This window comes from Sapajus apella, unplaced genomic scaffold, assembly GCF_009761245.1.
Source record: "Sapajus apella isolate SASKATOON/1434 unplaced genomic scaffold, GSC_monkey_1.0 scaffold125, whole genome shotgun sequence".
Classification (NCBI taxonomy): Eukaryota; Metazoa; Chordata; class Mammalia; order Primates; family Cebidae; genus Sapajus; species Sapajus apella.
The window spans coordinates 3,368,413-3,381,592 of record NW_022437065.1 but is presented as its reverse complement, the minus strand read 5'-3'; the positions used below and the strand labels follow the sequence as shown (position 1 = coordinate 3,381,592).

General features: G+C 37.9%; 1 protein-coding gene across 4 annotated transcripts in view; it reads left to right on the top strand.

Annotated features, from left to right (window-relative positions):
- MED14 (mediator complex subunit 14) overlaps positions 1 to 13,180 on the top strand; it is an 86,695-nt gene that overhangs the window by 50,050 nt on the left and 23,465 nt on the right. For all 4 annotated transcript variants that reach the window (XM_032261669.1, XM_032261668.1, XM_032261670.1 and 1 more), the window contains exons 17-23: positions 1,853 to 2,013; positions 2,098 to 2,244; positions 2,888 to 2,979; positions 3,912 to 4,064; positions 4,700 to 4,969; positions 9,378 to 9,518; positions 12,772 to 12,883. In XM_032261669.1, the coding sequence (XP_032117560.1) occupies positions 1,853 to 2,013; positions 2,098 to 2,244; positions 2,888 to 2,979; positions 3,912 to 4,064; positions 4,700 to 4,969; positions 9,378 to 9,518; positions 12,772 to 12,883 (1,076 nt within the window). The remainder of the gene's footprint in view (positions 1 to 1,852; positions 2,014 to 2,097; positions 2,245 to 2,887; positions 2,980 to 3,911; positions 4,065 to 4,699; positions 4,970 to 9,377; positions 9,519 to 12,771; positions 12,884 to 13,180) is intronic.

The following is a 13,180-nucleotide window of genomic DNA, read 5'->3' as shown; positions in this document are numbered from 1 at the left end:
GCACTTTCAGGGTTCCACTGTCCCTAAGAACTTAATTTGAAAGGAGGCTTACACTGATGTTAGTTCTCACTTGAACACATGTCCTTTTCTAACTAGATAGATTTTATTAAAAACCTGCTTTATTTGAAAGGAAGATAATGCACTGCATTTATATTTTCAAACTTGAGATTTAAAAATCTATCTGAATTGGCTACTGTATAATTCCTATGAGAAGGGCTGTGTTGTGAGGGGTAAGGGTAGACAAGTCCTCCGTATACCTGTCAAGTTGAGGAACAGATAGGTAGTGTATGCAATTTCTGTAATAACTACCCAGAATATAGTTGCACAAAATCTTTCTGGTAGTGATAAAAAGTATGTAGTGTGAAAGATTAACTTTTGAAAAACTTCAAAAGCTGTATATCGAAGAGGAGCTGTGATAGAAGTTTAAATTACCACATGCAATCTATTTTTTGCTCTCTTAAGTTGTTTTTTCTAGGTCAGTGGTTCTCAACTTCAGGGCAGTTTTGCCCTGCAGGGGACTTCTAGCAATGTCTGCAGATGTTTTGATTGTCATTAACTGAGAAGAGGGAGTAGGAAGTGCTGCTGGCACCTAGTAGTAAGTAGAGGCCAGGGCTGCACAAGACAGCCCCTCACCCCGCAACAAAGGATTTTCCAGCCCCAAATGCCAGTATTGCCAAGACTGAGAAACTCTGTTCTAGGTGTTATATTCTGAATTAAAGGGTCTGAACCAAGATTCCACAATTTCAGTTATATTTGTTGGTCTTTTTGCCTCAATATAGATATTCATTATACCAAATCTGAGAATTAACCACCTTCTGTATGAGTTAAAGGTTATGTATAATTAAATAATATCTCATTATTTCATCTATTACTGAAATCTCATTAATAGCTGAAATATATTACCTCATAATGTTTTATGACCAATGAGATAGTTTGTAAAGCTGTAGAAGGAAAATGGATAGGTAGATATTTTAAGATATTAGGCTACTACATTATTCTTGTATATGTGACATATGTGTGACAATATGTATATTAAATGAGTTAATACATGTAAAACTCTATCAAAATAAGAATTGCCTCTACAGAGGAGGTGGTAGCAAAGTGGGGATAACGAACCTGGAATTTTATCGTGGCTATTCAGTCAGTGAACAAGATTTCGTTTTACTGCAAGGGAGAATTAACATACATGGGGCCAGGCTTGGTGGTGTGCACCTGTAATTCCAGCTACTTGGGAGGCTGAGGTGGGAGGATCGCTCAGGAGTTCAAGACCAGCCTGGGCAACACAGCAAGACTCCATCTCTTAAAAAACAAAACATATGAATACCTGCTGTGTCAGCCACATAAGCACTTTCATTTTCTTTGTCAATGACACATAAAGTAATTCTTCATCTCTATTTTATAGTTGGGAAATTCAGAGACACTAAATGTGGCTGAGTCAGAGTTAGAATGAAGGTCTCTGACTCCAAGGCCCTTATTCTTTGTACAGTATTATCCTGTCTTCAAAGAGTGGTTTTATAAGGGTTTGTTCCCGTTAGCTTTTCCTTGAGGATGTTCTAGATAGATTTGTAGAAAACCAGTATTCTTAATTTTCATTCTGTAGAATTGTAGTCTTTTTTAAAGAACAAAATTATGAATAAAGACAAACATCACTAAAATGAGAGTTCTCATCCATATTGATATGAATGGAAATGGATTAAATACTGTTAATTACTGTGAACTGTTTCTTCCCTTTGCAGGAGGTATCTATATATGGAGTTTGAACTGAAGCTCTGATGTCATACCCTGCCTGTTATTGTGTACATTGTGCTTTGTCTGTGTAAAGTATACTTCATATGCTGTCTTTTATCACCAGAATTCCTCCCTGTAAGGGTATAAGTGAGGAAACCCAAAAGGCTCTGGACCGTTGTCTTCTCGATTGCACTTTCCGATTGCAAGGTAGAAATAACCGCACGTGGGTAGCAGAGTTAGTGTTTGCGAATTGCCCGCTTAATGGCACTTCTACTAGGGAGCAAGGTGAGATGTTTCACACATTTTGTCTTTGCAGGTTTCTGGATTTTTAAAGTATTGATTACTATTAATATTCTCTTAATCTTATAGGACCATCCCGGCACGTTTACCTGACATATGAAAATCTGTTGTCTGAGCCTGTTGGTGGTAGAAAAGTGGTTGAAATGTTTCTTAATGACTGGAATAGTATTGCACGATTATATGAGTGTGTGTTGGAATTTGCACGTTCTTTACCAGGTACATGTAATAATCTCCTTTTTAAATAAGAAAAAAAGCCCACCCACCCCCCCTTTTTTAACCGAAGAAGTAAAACATGTACAGTGTTAAAGGCAAAAAAATCAAAATTATATCTAATAAAACTTAAGTGTTCCTTTCATTTCAGACTTTAGTTTCCTTTCCCTATACACAACCACTGTTAAGTTTCTTTTGTTTGCGAAAATTATTCACACAGGTATACTGTCTCATAATAATAGTGCCTATTTACTGTGTGCCATACAATATAATAAACTGTGTTAACTCATTTAATCTTCACAATCACAATTATGAGGTGGGTATTATTCCTCATTTTACAGAATAAAACAAGTTGCAGAGACTAAGAACTTTGCATAAAGTCCCATAGCTAGTGAGTGGTAGAGTTGGAATTGGAACCCTCTAACCGCTATGCTAGACGCTTCAGTATGTCTCACCTGCCCTTGCCCCCTTTTGTAGAAATGGAAGCATATTATCTATTTATGCTGTTGCCTTTATTTTTTTTAACTAAATTACTTAACTGGAGACCTGTCTTGGCATATAATATTGCCAAAATGCCCTCTTAATCAAATTTGTATTTTAAAATTTTGCGCATATAATATTAACCTCCTTTTTATTTTCTTCTGTTTAGACATACCTGCTCATCTAAATATTTTCTCAGAAGTTCGTGTTTATAATTACCGAAAACTTATCTTGTGTTATGGAACCACCAAGGGAAGCTCAGTAAGTCTGTTAATTAAAATGCTGAACTTCCTGTCTTAGGAATATTTTAAAAATCAAGATTTCAAAAAACATGAAAATTACCTTAATATAAGTAAGAGCTCAAGTAAAAGGGATAAAATGGTAAATTTTAAATGCTTTGTGGCTATAAATATAGTATACTACAATGCTTAACTCCTTAAAATTGATAACAAAAATAATACTCTGTGATGGGGTATGTGATCTTGAAGCATTTTGGACAAGGTGATATACTGTTGGTGTTTGTATTTCTTCACTGATTCCACATTTGCTTGGCAATGTGATTATTATAAGGAAAATTATGTATGAGTGGTTATAACAATATGGTATGGTTTTGCTTTTGGTCACATGAATGTTAACATTGTTTCATCTTATTTTAATCTTGAAGTATTTCCTGTAATCTATAGTTCTTTATTTTTTTCCCCACCTCATATGTAAAGTCCTAGAAATGTAGTATAAAAATGCAGCCAGCAGGCTTCTCTCTAGACTTCTGCATCAAGTAATGTCAGGTTACTTGAGTGTTTTAAAATCTGTTAACCAAGTATATCTGTGTTCGGAGTGGCTTCCTTCCCCTTTATGACAGTGCTTTTTAGTTGGTGGTACCAAGAGTGTGACCCTTCTTCAGTTCAAGAGAAAAACGAAAAGAAACACTAATGATAATTTTCAAATAAAGTTTAGTAAAGAAAGTTATTTTAACGCCTTTCTGTTTTATTTTGTAAAAGAGGGCTAACACATGGTCAGGAAATGTACTGTTCCATATTAATAGCACATCTGGAATTCAAATCCAGTCTTATTTTATTGCTTGTTTAAAAAAAAAATCTCATTTAGATTTTTGGTATTTTGCCTTTTAACATTTTTTTCTTCCTACTTGAATCTGTTATTTTCTGTTTCTGAAACATGTAATCTTTTTGCTTTAGATTAGTATCCAATGGAATTCGATCCATCAGAAATTCCACATTTCTTTGGGAACTGTTGGCCCAAACTCAGGTTGCAGTAACTGTCACAATACCATTCTCCATCAGCTTCAAGAAATGTTCAACAAAACACCAAATGTGGTTCAGTTATTACAGGTAATTAAGTTTATTTTCTGTCTAAAAATAAGACTTAGTATGCCAGGTGTGGTGGCTCACACCTATAATCCTAACACTTGGGAGGCCGAGGCAGAAGGGTTGCTTGCGCTCAGGAATTCAAGACCAGCTTGAGCAATGTGGCAACACCCTGTCTCTACAAAAATACAAAAATTAGCCAGGTGTGGTGACGCATGCCTATAGTCCCAGCTACTTGGGAGACTGAAGTGAGAGGATCACCTGAGCCTGGGGAAGTCAGGGCTGCAGTGAGCCATGATTGTGTCAGTACAATCCAGTCTGGGTGTCAGAATGAGACCCTGTCTCAAAAAACAAAGAAAAAAAAAAACCCCAGCACTTAGTGTCTCAGGCAAAACTCTTCAAAAGATCATGGGGACTTAACTTGTCTTTAATGACTAAGGCTGATAACTTTTGTCTTTTATATCTTGAACACTTCTTTGAGAATTTTTTTTGATTCAATGTGGACTCAGTGATCTAGTTTGCATTCTCTTCAAGGGGAAGTTTTATAGAATGTGCCAGGAGGACGTTGTCTCATTTGTGACAGTTATATACTGAAAATTCTGAGGTTTTAACATTTGTACAGAAACTGGCTCCTCTCACTGTGTTTTTGGTCCTTATAGGTACTGTTTGATACTCAGGCTCCATTAAATGCCATCAACAAACTCCCCACTGTGCCGATGTTGGGCTTGACCCAGAGAACCAACACTGCATACCAATGCTTCTCCATTCTGCCACAGTCGTCCACCCACATCAGACTGGCCTTCAGGAACATGTATTGCATTGATATATACTGCCGGAGTCGAGGTGTTGTGGCAATACGGGATGGTGCCTATAGTCTTTTTGATAACAGCAAATTAGTTGAAGGTTTTTATCCTGCACCAGGACTAAAGGTAATAGACTTTAGTGTTATAACATGAGTAAACATAAAAATCATCTCTAAAATAATTTCTTTGAGGGGGAAATAATGGGGAAAAGCAACAAACTCCTGTTTAAATTTAACAAGTAGCAATGTTAATTCATCATCTCTTCATTCTGAAGGTGCTGGAACTTCTGATAAAGTGCCGTGCTTGTGTGTATGAGATTATTAAAAATCCTTTTCTTTATATTCTTACCTTTTGATCAGTAGGGTGAAGATACTAAAAAGAGTTACATTTGCTCTTTGGAACTTTAGGGAACTTTAAAAGTAGTTTTTATCGTTGATTTTTAAAAAGGTTTGGTTACTGATTCTACTGCGATGCTTATTTATTTATTTATTTATTTATTTTTGAGACAGAGTGTCACTGTGTCACCCAGGCTGGAGTGCAACAGCATGATTTTGGCTCACTCGTGCCTCAGCCTCCTCAGTAGCTGAGATTATAGGCATCCGCCACCATGCCTGGCTAATTTTTGTATTTTTAGTAGAGATAGGGTTTCATCATGTTGGTCAGGCTGTTCCCGAACTCCTGACCTCAGGTGATCCACCTGCCTCAGCCTCCCAAAGTGCTGAGATTACAGGCATGAGACCCTGTGCCTGGCCTGATGCTTTTTAAAAATGTAAGATCGTGGACCACAACTGCCAGAGTGGTTAACTGAAGTGATAGCTCAGTTGTATGTGTTTATAGTTCAGAGTCAAATAAATCGAAAAGGCTTGATTTGAAAAATAGTCTCCTGCAACCCACTTTTGTCATTTTCTTGCTCCCCAGATGCCCTGTTTTGAATTCTTATATAGCTGATTCTCTTCGTATTTATATCTTTATCTCTAACTAGAATGCCCACATTGCTATTTGTTTACTTTTTGGTTGATGGCATTATCTGATTCTCATAATGGAATATTAATATTCTTTTTTTTCCCCCTTTTTCTTTTTTTTTTTTTTGGACACAAAGTTTTGTTCTATCCCTCAGGCTGGAGTGCAGTGGTATGATCATGGCTCACTGCAACCTCAACCACTAGGGCTAAATCCATCCTCCCACCTCAGTTTCCCCGGCAGCTGGGACCACACCTGGATAATTTTTATGTTTTTTTGTGGAGATGGGGTTTTGTTGTGTTGCCCAGGCTTTAATTCTTACTAAATTCTTCTTTATATGTTCCTTCCCCCTTCCAGGCTGCACTCAGTACATAAACACATTTGTCTTTTCCCCTATCTTTGTAACATGGTTAGGTAGCAATTTTGATTAGATCATTTTTCAGTGTTTGCACTGTTATGAATATGTAAGCACTGCTGTAACCAAGCTTACTATGATTATTTTTCCTGTCTTGCTCAACATTATATTTTATTGGGAATTATTAATTGGGTCTTTTTTTTTTTTTTTTTTTTTTGGTTTTGCTTTCTCTGTACCTATTGCTAATTAACCTTAAACTGTCTCCTACTTATGTAACTCCTTTTGGTATGTTCAAACATATCAGATGCCTTACTGATTTCATCTTGAAGAAATATCTTCAACAGGCCTCCGACCTGCTCTAATTTGGACTGATAGCAGTCTGGGCCTTTTACACAGTGTTGACTTAGGTATCTGCAAAAGGATGAACGGGGAGATTCCTTCAGTTCTCTTTTATGTTGCACATTTCATGCCTTGTGTTGCAGGCCCCTTGGTTTTTTTTTTTTTTTTCTTGGTTTACTTCATTGTTTTGATTATTGGGATAAGGTACATGAGGGGTGGGGAGTTAATTTGAGATCTTGTATGTCTGAAAGCATCTTTAGTTTACCCTCATCTAACTGAAGTGGCTAGAAATAGAATTCTAGGTTGCAGTCATTTTCTGTAAAAATTTTGAAGATACTGCTTCATTGTCTCCTAGCTTCCATTGTGACTATTGAGATGGGTAATGCTGTTCTAATTCTTAAACATTATGTGACTTGAGTGGGCTCTTTCAGTCTGAAAACTTACATCCTTTTGCTTTGGGAAATCTTACAATATTTATTGATTCATCTCTGTTGTTTTCCATGGTAGCTCGTTCAGGTACTCCTAATGTTCTGATGCTAGGCATTGTGGACTTGTCCTCCAATTTTCTTGTCTCTTCTGTTTTTTTTGTCTCTTTGTTTCTGGGAGATACCTCACTTTTTTCCTCTAATCCCTCTAATTTTCATTTCTACCAACATTTTATTTTGGCCATCCTTTAAACATTTTTTCAGAAGGTCTTTCTTGTTTCTAAATGTTTATTTTAAACATTCTATTATATGGCGACATTACTTTTTCTTCTTTTTATCTTATATAATCTCTGTTCACCTGCTTTTGTGGGGTGGGGGTGTGTTATGTTATGTTAGTGTCTTTCCTCAAATGTTAAGTGATTCTTAACTGTCTGCTCTTATTTAAAAGTAAGACTTATTGACTGTGGTCTTCATTGCAGGATGATCTCCTTAGGGCATTTCTTCGGGAAACTTCCAATATCAGTAGCTTTAGGTCTTTTTGTTAGGCTGGTGTGAGTACTGAGAGAAGAGTATCCAAATCTTCTGCATAGATGGTATGCATCTGGCTCTCAGTTTTGGGAAAGTCAAATGAGAAAACGAGTATTCTCAACTTTATGTAGAGTTTGATCCCCATTTTTTATATGCTAGTCCTCTCAATTGATCTTTGGTGTCCAAGTCAGAGATCCTCCTCCAGGGTGGAAGAGATCAAAGAGCTAAGTGAGAGTAGCAGAGGATCTGGGAGGGACTAAGTGTCTCTTAGACTTTCACTTAGTCCTTCTGTTGTTAGTCCCACTTTTATCCCCACTTTCAAAGGTACCCATATTAGTCTTTTTTCACATTGCTATAAAGGTATTACCCGAGCCTGGATAATTTATAAAGGAAAGAGGTTTAATTGACTCACAGTTCCACAGGCTTAACAGAAAACATGGCTGGGAGACCTCAGGAAACTTACAATCATGGTGGAAGGTAAAGGGGAAGCAAGCACATCTTATATGGTGGCAGGCAAGAGGCACGAGAGCAGAGGAGACTTCTTATAAAACCATCAAATCTCTTGAGAACTCACTATCACGAGAACATCATGAGGGGAACTGTCCCCATAATCCAATCAATTTGTCCCTCTCTCAACACATGGAGATAACAATTTGGATTACAATTCAAGATGAGATTTGGGTGGGGACACAGAGCCAAGCCATATCAGTGCCTGTTACTGCCCATTCCAAAGTGTTTTGGGGATCTGGATGGAAATAGCTTGCTTCTTGGCTTTTCCCACAGTTTACTTAGCATACAACTTTCTCACATTGGGTCGCTCTAGTTGCTACTCAGCCATCTGCTTTGCAGCCTCGAGGATGTATTGCTATTTTTTCTCTTCTCCCATTCTTTTTGTCTTTGTTACTTATTGCTTCAAAAATTTTTTCCAGTAGTTTTAGTGGGGAGAGAATGCAATGTGTGTTGTGGGCCCATCATCTTTAATTAAAAGTAGACTGTGGACTTTTTTTTGAGACAGGGTCTTGCTCTGTCGCCCAGGCTGGAGTGCAGTGGTGGGATCACAGCTCACTGCAGCCTCAACTTCCCGGGCTCAAACAGTCTTCCCATCTCATCCTCCCTGGTAGCTGGATCCACAGGTGTGCACCACCATTCCTGGCTGATTTTGTATTTTTTATAGAGATGAGGTTTTGCCATTGTTGCCCAGGTTGGTCTTGCAAGGGATCTTCCCACCTCAGCCTCCCAAAGTGCTGAGATTATAGGCATGAGTCACCGTGCTCAGCCCACTGTGGACTTTTAATAGCTCTCTAGTGATTCTGATAAGCTTATGATACACACACACATACACACGCACTTGAATACTGGGGATGTGAGGAGTGTTAAAGAGAATCTGTGTTTGAAACACAAACTCTGGTAACCTTACTCAATTTTGACAATATGTAAAACGAGGCTGTCCTACTCTTAATGATTCAAGATTAAATCATATAAAGAAAAAATTAGATTGTGTCTTATTCAATTTTCCTTTCATATTTTCTAGTTTAAGAAGTGAGAGTGCTCACTAGCTGGGATATTTTCCAAGTCATTGAAGTTATGGCCAATATGTTCTTCATTTTTTACCCTCATTTCTGGATTAGAAGTTAGTAAGAAAATATATAATCTGGTTGTAAGACATGCCAGGATGTACTTCTTTCTTTGACTTTTTGCTCAAACAATATTTCTTAGTTGATATGACTTTTTTCTTAGATGCTGTTTTTGTTAACTGTTTTCCTCAATTTCCTGCTTCAAAATTAACAATATTTCTTCTAGGTTATCCTACTAATGGTTTTCAAGGATCAGCATACTATGTTTCTGTTGAAATATTCTAAATAATTTAAAATATTTTACTAATAATGTTAGGCAGAATAATCTAAATGTAACCTGTTTCTATCCATAGACATTCCTAAATATGTTTGTGGACAGCAATCAGGATGCTCGAAGAAGGTCTGTAAATGAGGACGATAATCCCCCTTCTCCTATAGGAGGAGATATGATGGATTCTTTAATATCACAGCTCCAGCCACCACCCCAGCAACAGGTAAAATCTAGCCAAAATTCCAAGTGGTACCATATTTCTGTAACTTCACAGGTTCTACAGGCGTCAGGGCTTCATCGAAAGACAAGGAGGTCATTGGTGGGCCTGAGATGCCCAAGAAATCCTTATGAAATAAAGAGTTGCAGAAGGAGGTGAGGAGGAGACTTCCAGTGACAGGAAATGAATAGTGGTAGAAACAGCATTAATCTCAGATCATTCATGCACTTAAAATGATGTTATATGATTCCGTGGGTGGAAATATCATCTGCAGGATCCGAGCTCTTTGAGAGAGTTTCCTCACCTTGTCTTGAAAGACAGATGCTATTAAAGTAGAACACAGTGGACCAAATGTCTAGTGATGTTCAGTGGGGACTCCTACAGAGAACAGGTGGACAAATTTCCAGGGTTCTGTCCTCAGACCATTTGGATAAAAGCCACATTATAGAAACATAAGAGCTTTCAGTTCTGTCCTGTCACCTTTACATGTCTGAGAGTTGAACAGGCCCCGAGGCCAGCCATTGTTCTGTCACTGAGCCTCCTGAAATAGAAGGTGAACAGTGATCGTTTAGCCCTTCAAGAGTCCTGTGTGACTCCCTAGACTGGGAAATACCCATTGGGGCTGTAGACTCTGGGCTGGAGTCTTCAGTGGCTCCATTTTTAGTTGTGTATGAGCACACACCCTGTAGGCAAGGCTCTTTGGTACATCCTTTAGTTTTGTTTTACAAAATAGCTCACTGCTTTTCACCCAGAAGCTTTCATGAATAGCATTGCTTGAAACCAGCATTGTGCAGAGAGTCTTCTTAGCTTATTTTATTGCTTAGCTTCTGATCTGGCTACTTAGTGACTATAACTTCCCATTGCTTACATCTTTGAAAAAGTACTAGATTCGTACTAGAAGGAGTGTTTTGTGGAAGGTGTATTGTTCCTGGCAGCTATTTAGGGTTACTTGTCTTCTCACTGTTTCCCATCTTGGCCTTCATGTGGAACAGGGAAGCTCACTAAAGGTCTATGCCAGTGTCTCTATGTAGCTAAGGCACGGGGCTCTTGTGACAGACATTAACTCAGATGAGATACTAGCCCTCTAAAGATGCTGAGCCACCATGGAAGAAAAGTACCTTGGCCCAGCAGATATCAGACCAGCTTTTTTCTTGTGGAAGCGACTTCCTTGCATTTTCGATCTTTCCTATACTTGTTATGGAGCAGGGGATCAGCCACATCCTTTGGGAGAAAGATGTAACTGAGATGGGCTGCTGATGACCATGACCGTAGCAGGGCCAGTGTTATAGGGGAATGGGGGGAGAATGTGGTCCATTACTCTCTTCCTCTCCCAAAATAAGTTGTTCATTGGCCCCTCTATAATTATTTTATTTTATTTATTTATTTATTTTTGAGACGGAGTTTCGCTCTTGTTGGCCCAGGCTGGAGTGCAATGGTACGATCTCGGCTCACCACAACTTCTGCCTCCCGGGTTCAAGAGATTCTCCTGCCTCATCCTCCCGAGTCGCTGGGACTATAGGCATGCGCCACCACACCCAGCTAATTTTGTATTTTTATTAGGGACAGGGTTTCTCCATGTTGGTCAGGCTGGTCTCGAACTCTCGATCTCAGGTGATCCGCCTGCCTCAGCTTCCTAAAGTGCTTTTGTTACTGAAAAATCATAGTTTGACACAGTGAGCACCTGCAGCGCTAGCTTATTAGATATTCTGATTTGGCTAAGAGCTCTGTACACCCGGTAGCATTTCATACTGAACATTTCTAACTAGGAAAACAGTTACAGGCTAAGTCAGTAGGATTAGAAGTGGGTAGATTGGCAAAAGGTTAGGATATTCTAGAAAAGTTAGAATTATTTGTCTTTGGGAAAACTTGAGGAATTTTCTGCTTTTTCTTGCTCTGTATTCAACCTGCAGGTAGAGCTTTTTTATTTGTTTTGTGTTTAAGTTAAAAAGTTTGACAATACCAAGTCAGAATTATTTTAAAAGAATATTCATCTGCCATGGTTTAATGTCTTCGGTCGGTGGCTTTGACTTTACATACTTCCTAAAGATTGAGCCTTTTATTGAGCAGTTTCAGTTTTCAGCTTTTTTGTGTTTATCAGATACCTGTGCTATACTTCTATTTGTAAACTATTTTTCTCCCTGATAAGACAGTTGTGAGCAAAAAATGTTCATAAAGGGATTCATGTACATTTTACTTGATGTCAGCAGGTAGCTTTTCTTCTTTTATATAAAAATGCAGTTTTAGTGCATAAGCTAGTCCTTGAGAAAGGAAAGGAAGAAAAATGTAAAAGTTTATGACTATTGTAGTTTTAGTTAACAAGTTAGTGTGGCTTACATCTCCAAACATAAAGGTACATTCTACATTATTGGATAAAACAGTACTGGCAAATATATGATTTTGGAGCTTATGAGTTAGAAAGCCTGAATGCTATAATTTCTTTAAGATAGCATAGAAAGAATCAATAAAAAAAAAAGTAGACAATCTGGTTTTAAAAATAGGTAAAAGATTCAAGTCATTTCACATACTAGGATGTCCAAGTGACCAGTAAGCACAGAAAAGGTATTCAAACACCATTTGCCATTGCAGAAATACAAATTAAAGCTACAATGAGATAATGCTCCACACCCACAAAAATGGCTTTAATAAAATAGATAATTATTTCCAACATTTGATATTAGGAACAACTGAAACCCTCATTTACCACTAGAAAATGTGTAAAATGTACAACTACCTTGTGATAGTGATAAAGATGAGTAAAGCTCAGGCTGAACTACCATATTTCATTGATACTAAATGCCACCAAATGTAAGATGCACCAGTTTTTATCCGCTGCTCAGAAAGAGAAAACACTGCCAGTTAAACTAACATTCCATAAATGGAAAGACATACCCTGATTTTAGAGATGTTGAAGTGTGGGGGAAAAATGTTTTAGAATCAACGAAATGGTAGGTAAATGATAGAGATAAATCAATGATATGCTAGATATAAAATGAGCAAAAAAACATCTTGAGGGATAGAAAGCAATAGCATTGTAAGATCAGAAATGAGGATGTTGCTATTTTAAAACATTTTGGAAGTCAGGGTTTATAAAGACTTGTGTTGTTGATGTGTATTTATTTTGCACACTTTATACCTCATGTTTTCTATTTCGTAACCAGCAAAGTATGTAAATGTTAACACTGTAGTTATAATTAGGGAATGCCACACGCTTACGCTCCATGCAGTTGGCCATTTTACCAACGTTTAATTTTCTTTTCAGCCATTTCCAAAGCAGCCAGGAACATCAGGCGCTTATCCTCTTACTTCACCCCCTACATCTTATCACAGCACAGTCAATCAGTCTCCCTCTATGATGCACACACAGTCTCCAGGTAAGATACTACTTACTCTCTTGTCATGTTCAACTTTCAAATCCAAAACACACACACACACCCCACGTTAAGAAGCACTGTGCATCTAGCCTCAGGCTTTAGAGAGAATTCCCTTTCTGGTCTGTGGCTAGATAGTTGTCACTCATTTATTATGGAAGGTTTGTGAAGTCTGTGTCCAGGCTCAGGAGCACGTTAAAAGGCTTACATTAAGTAGAGGTGTCACTCAGAGCCAGACTCACAGCACAACTCCAGGGGGGTACTAATCACAACATGGTCTATGTTACAGGTTGACAGACT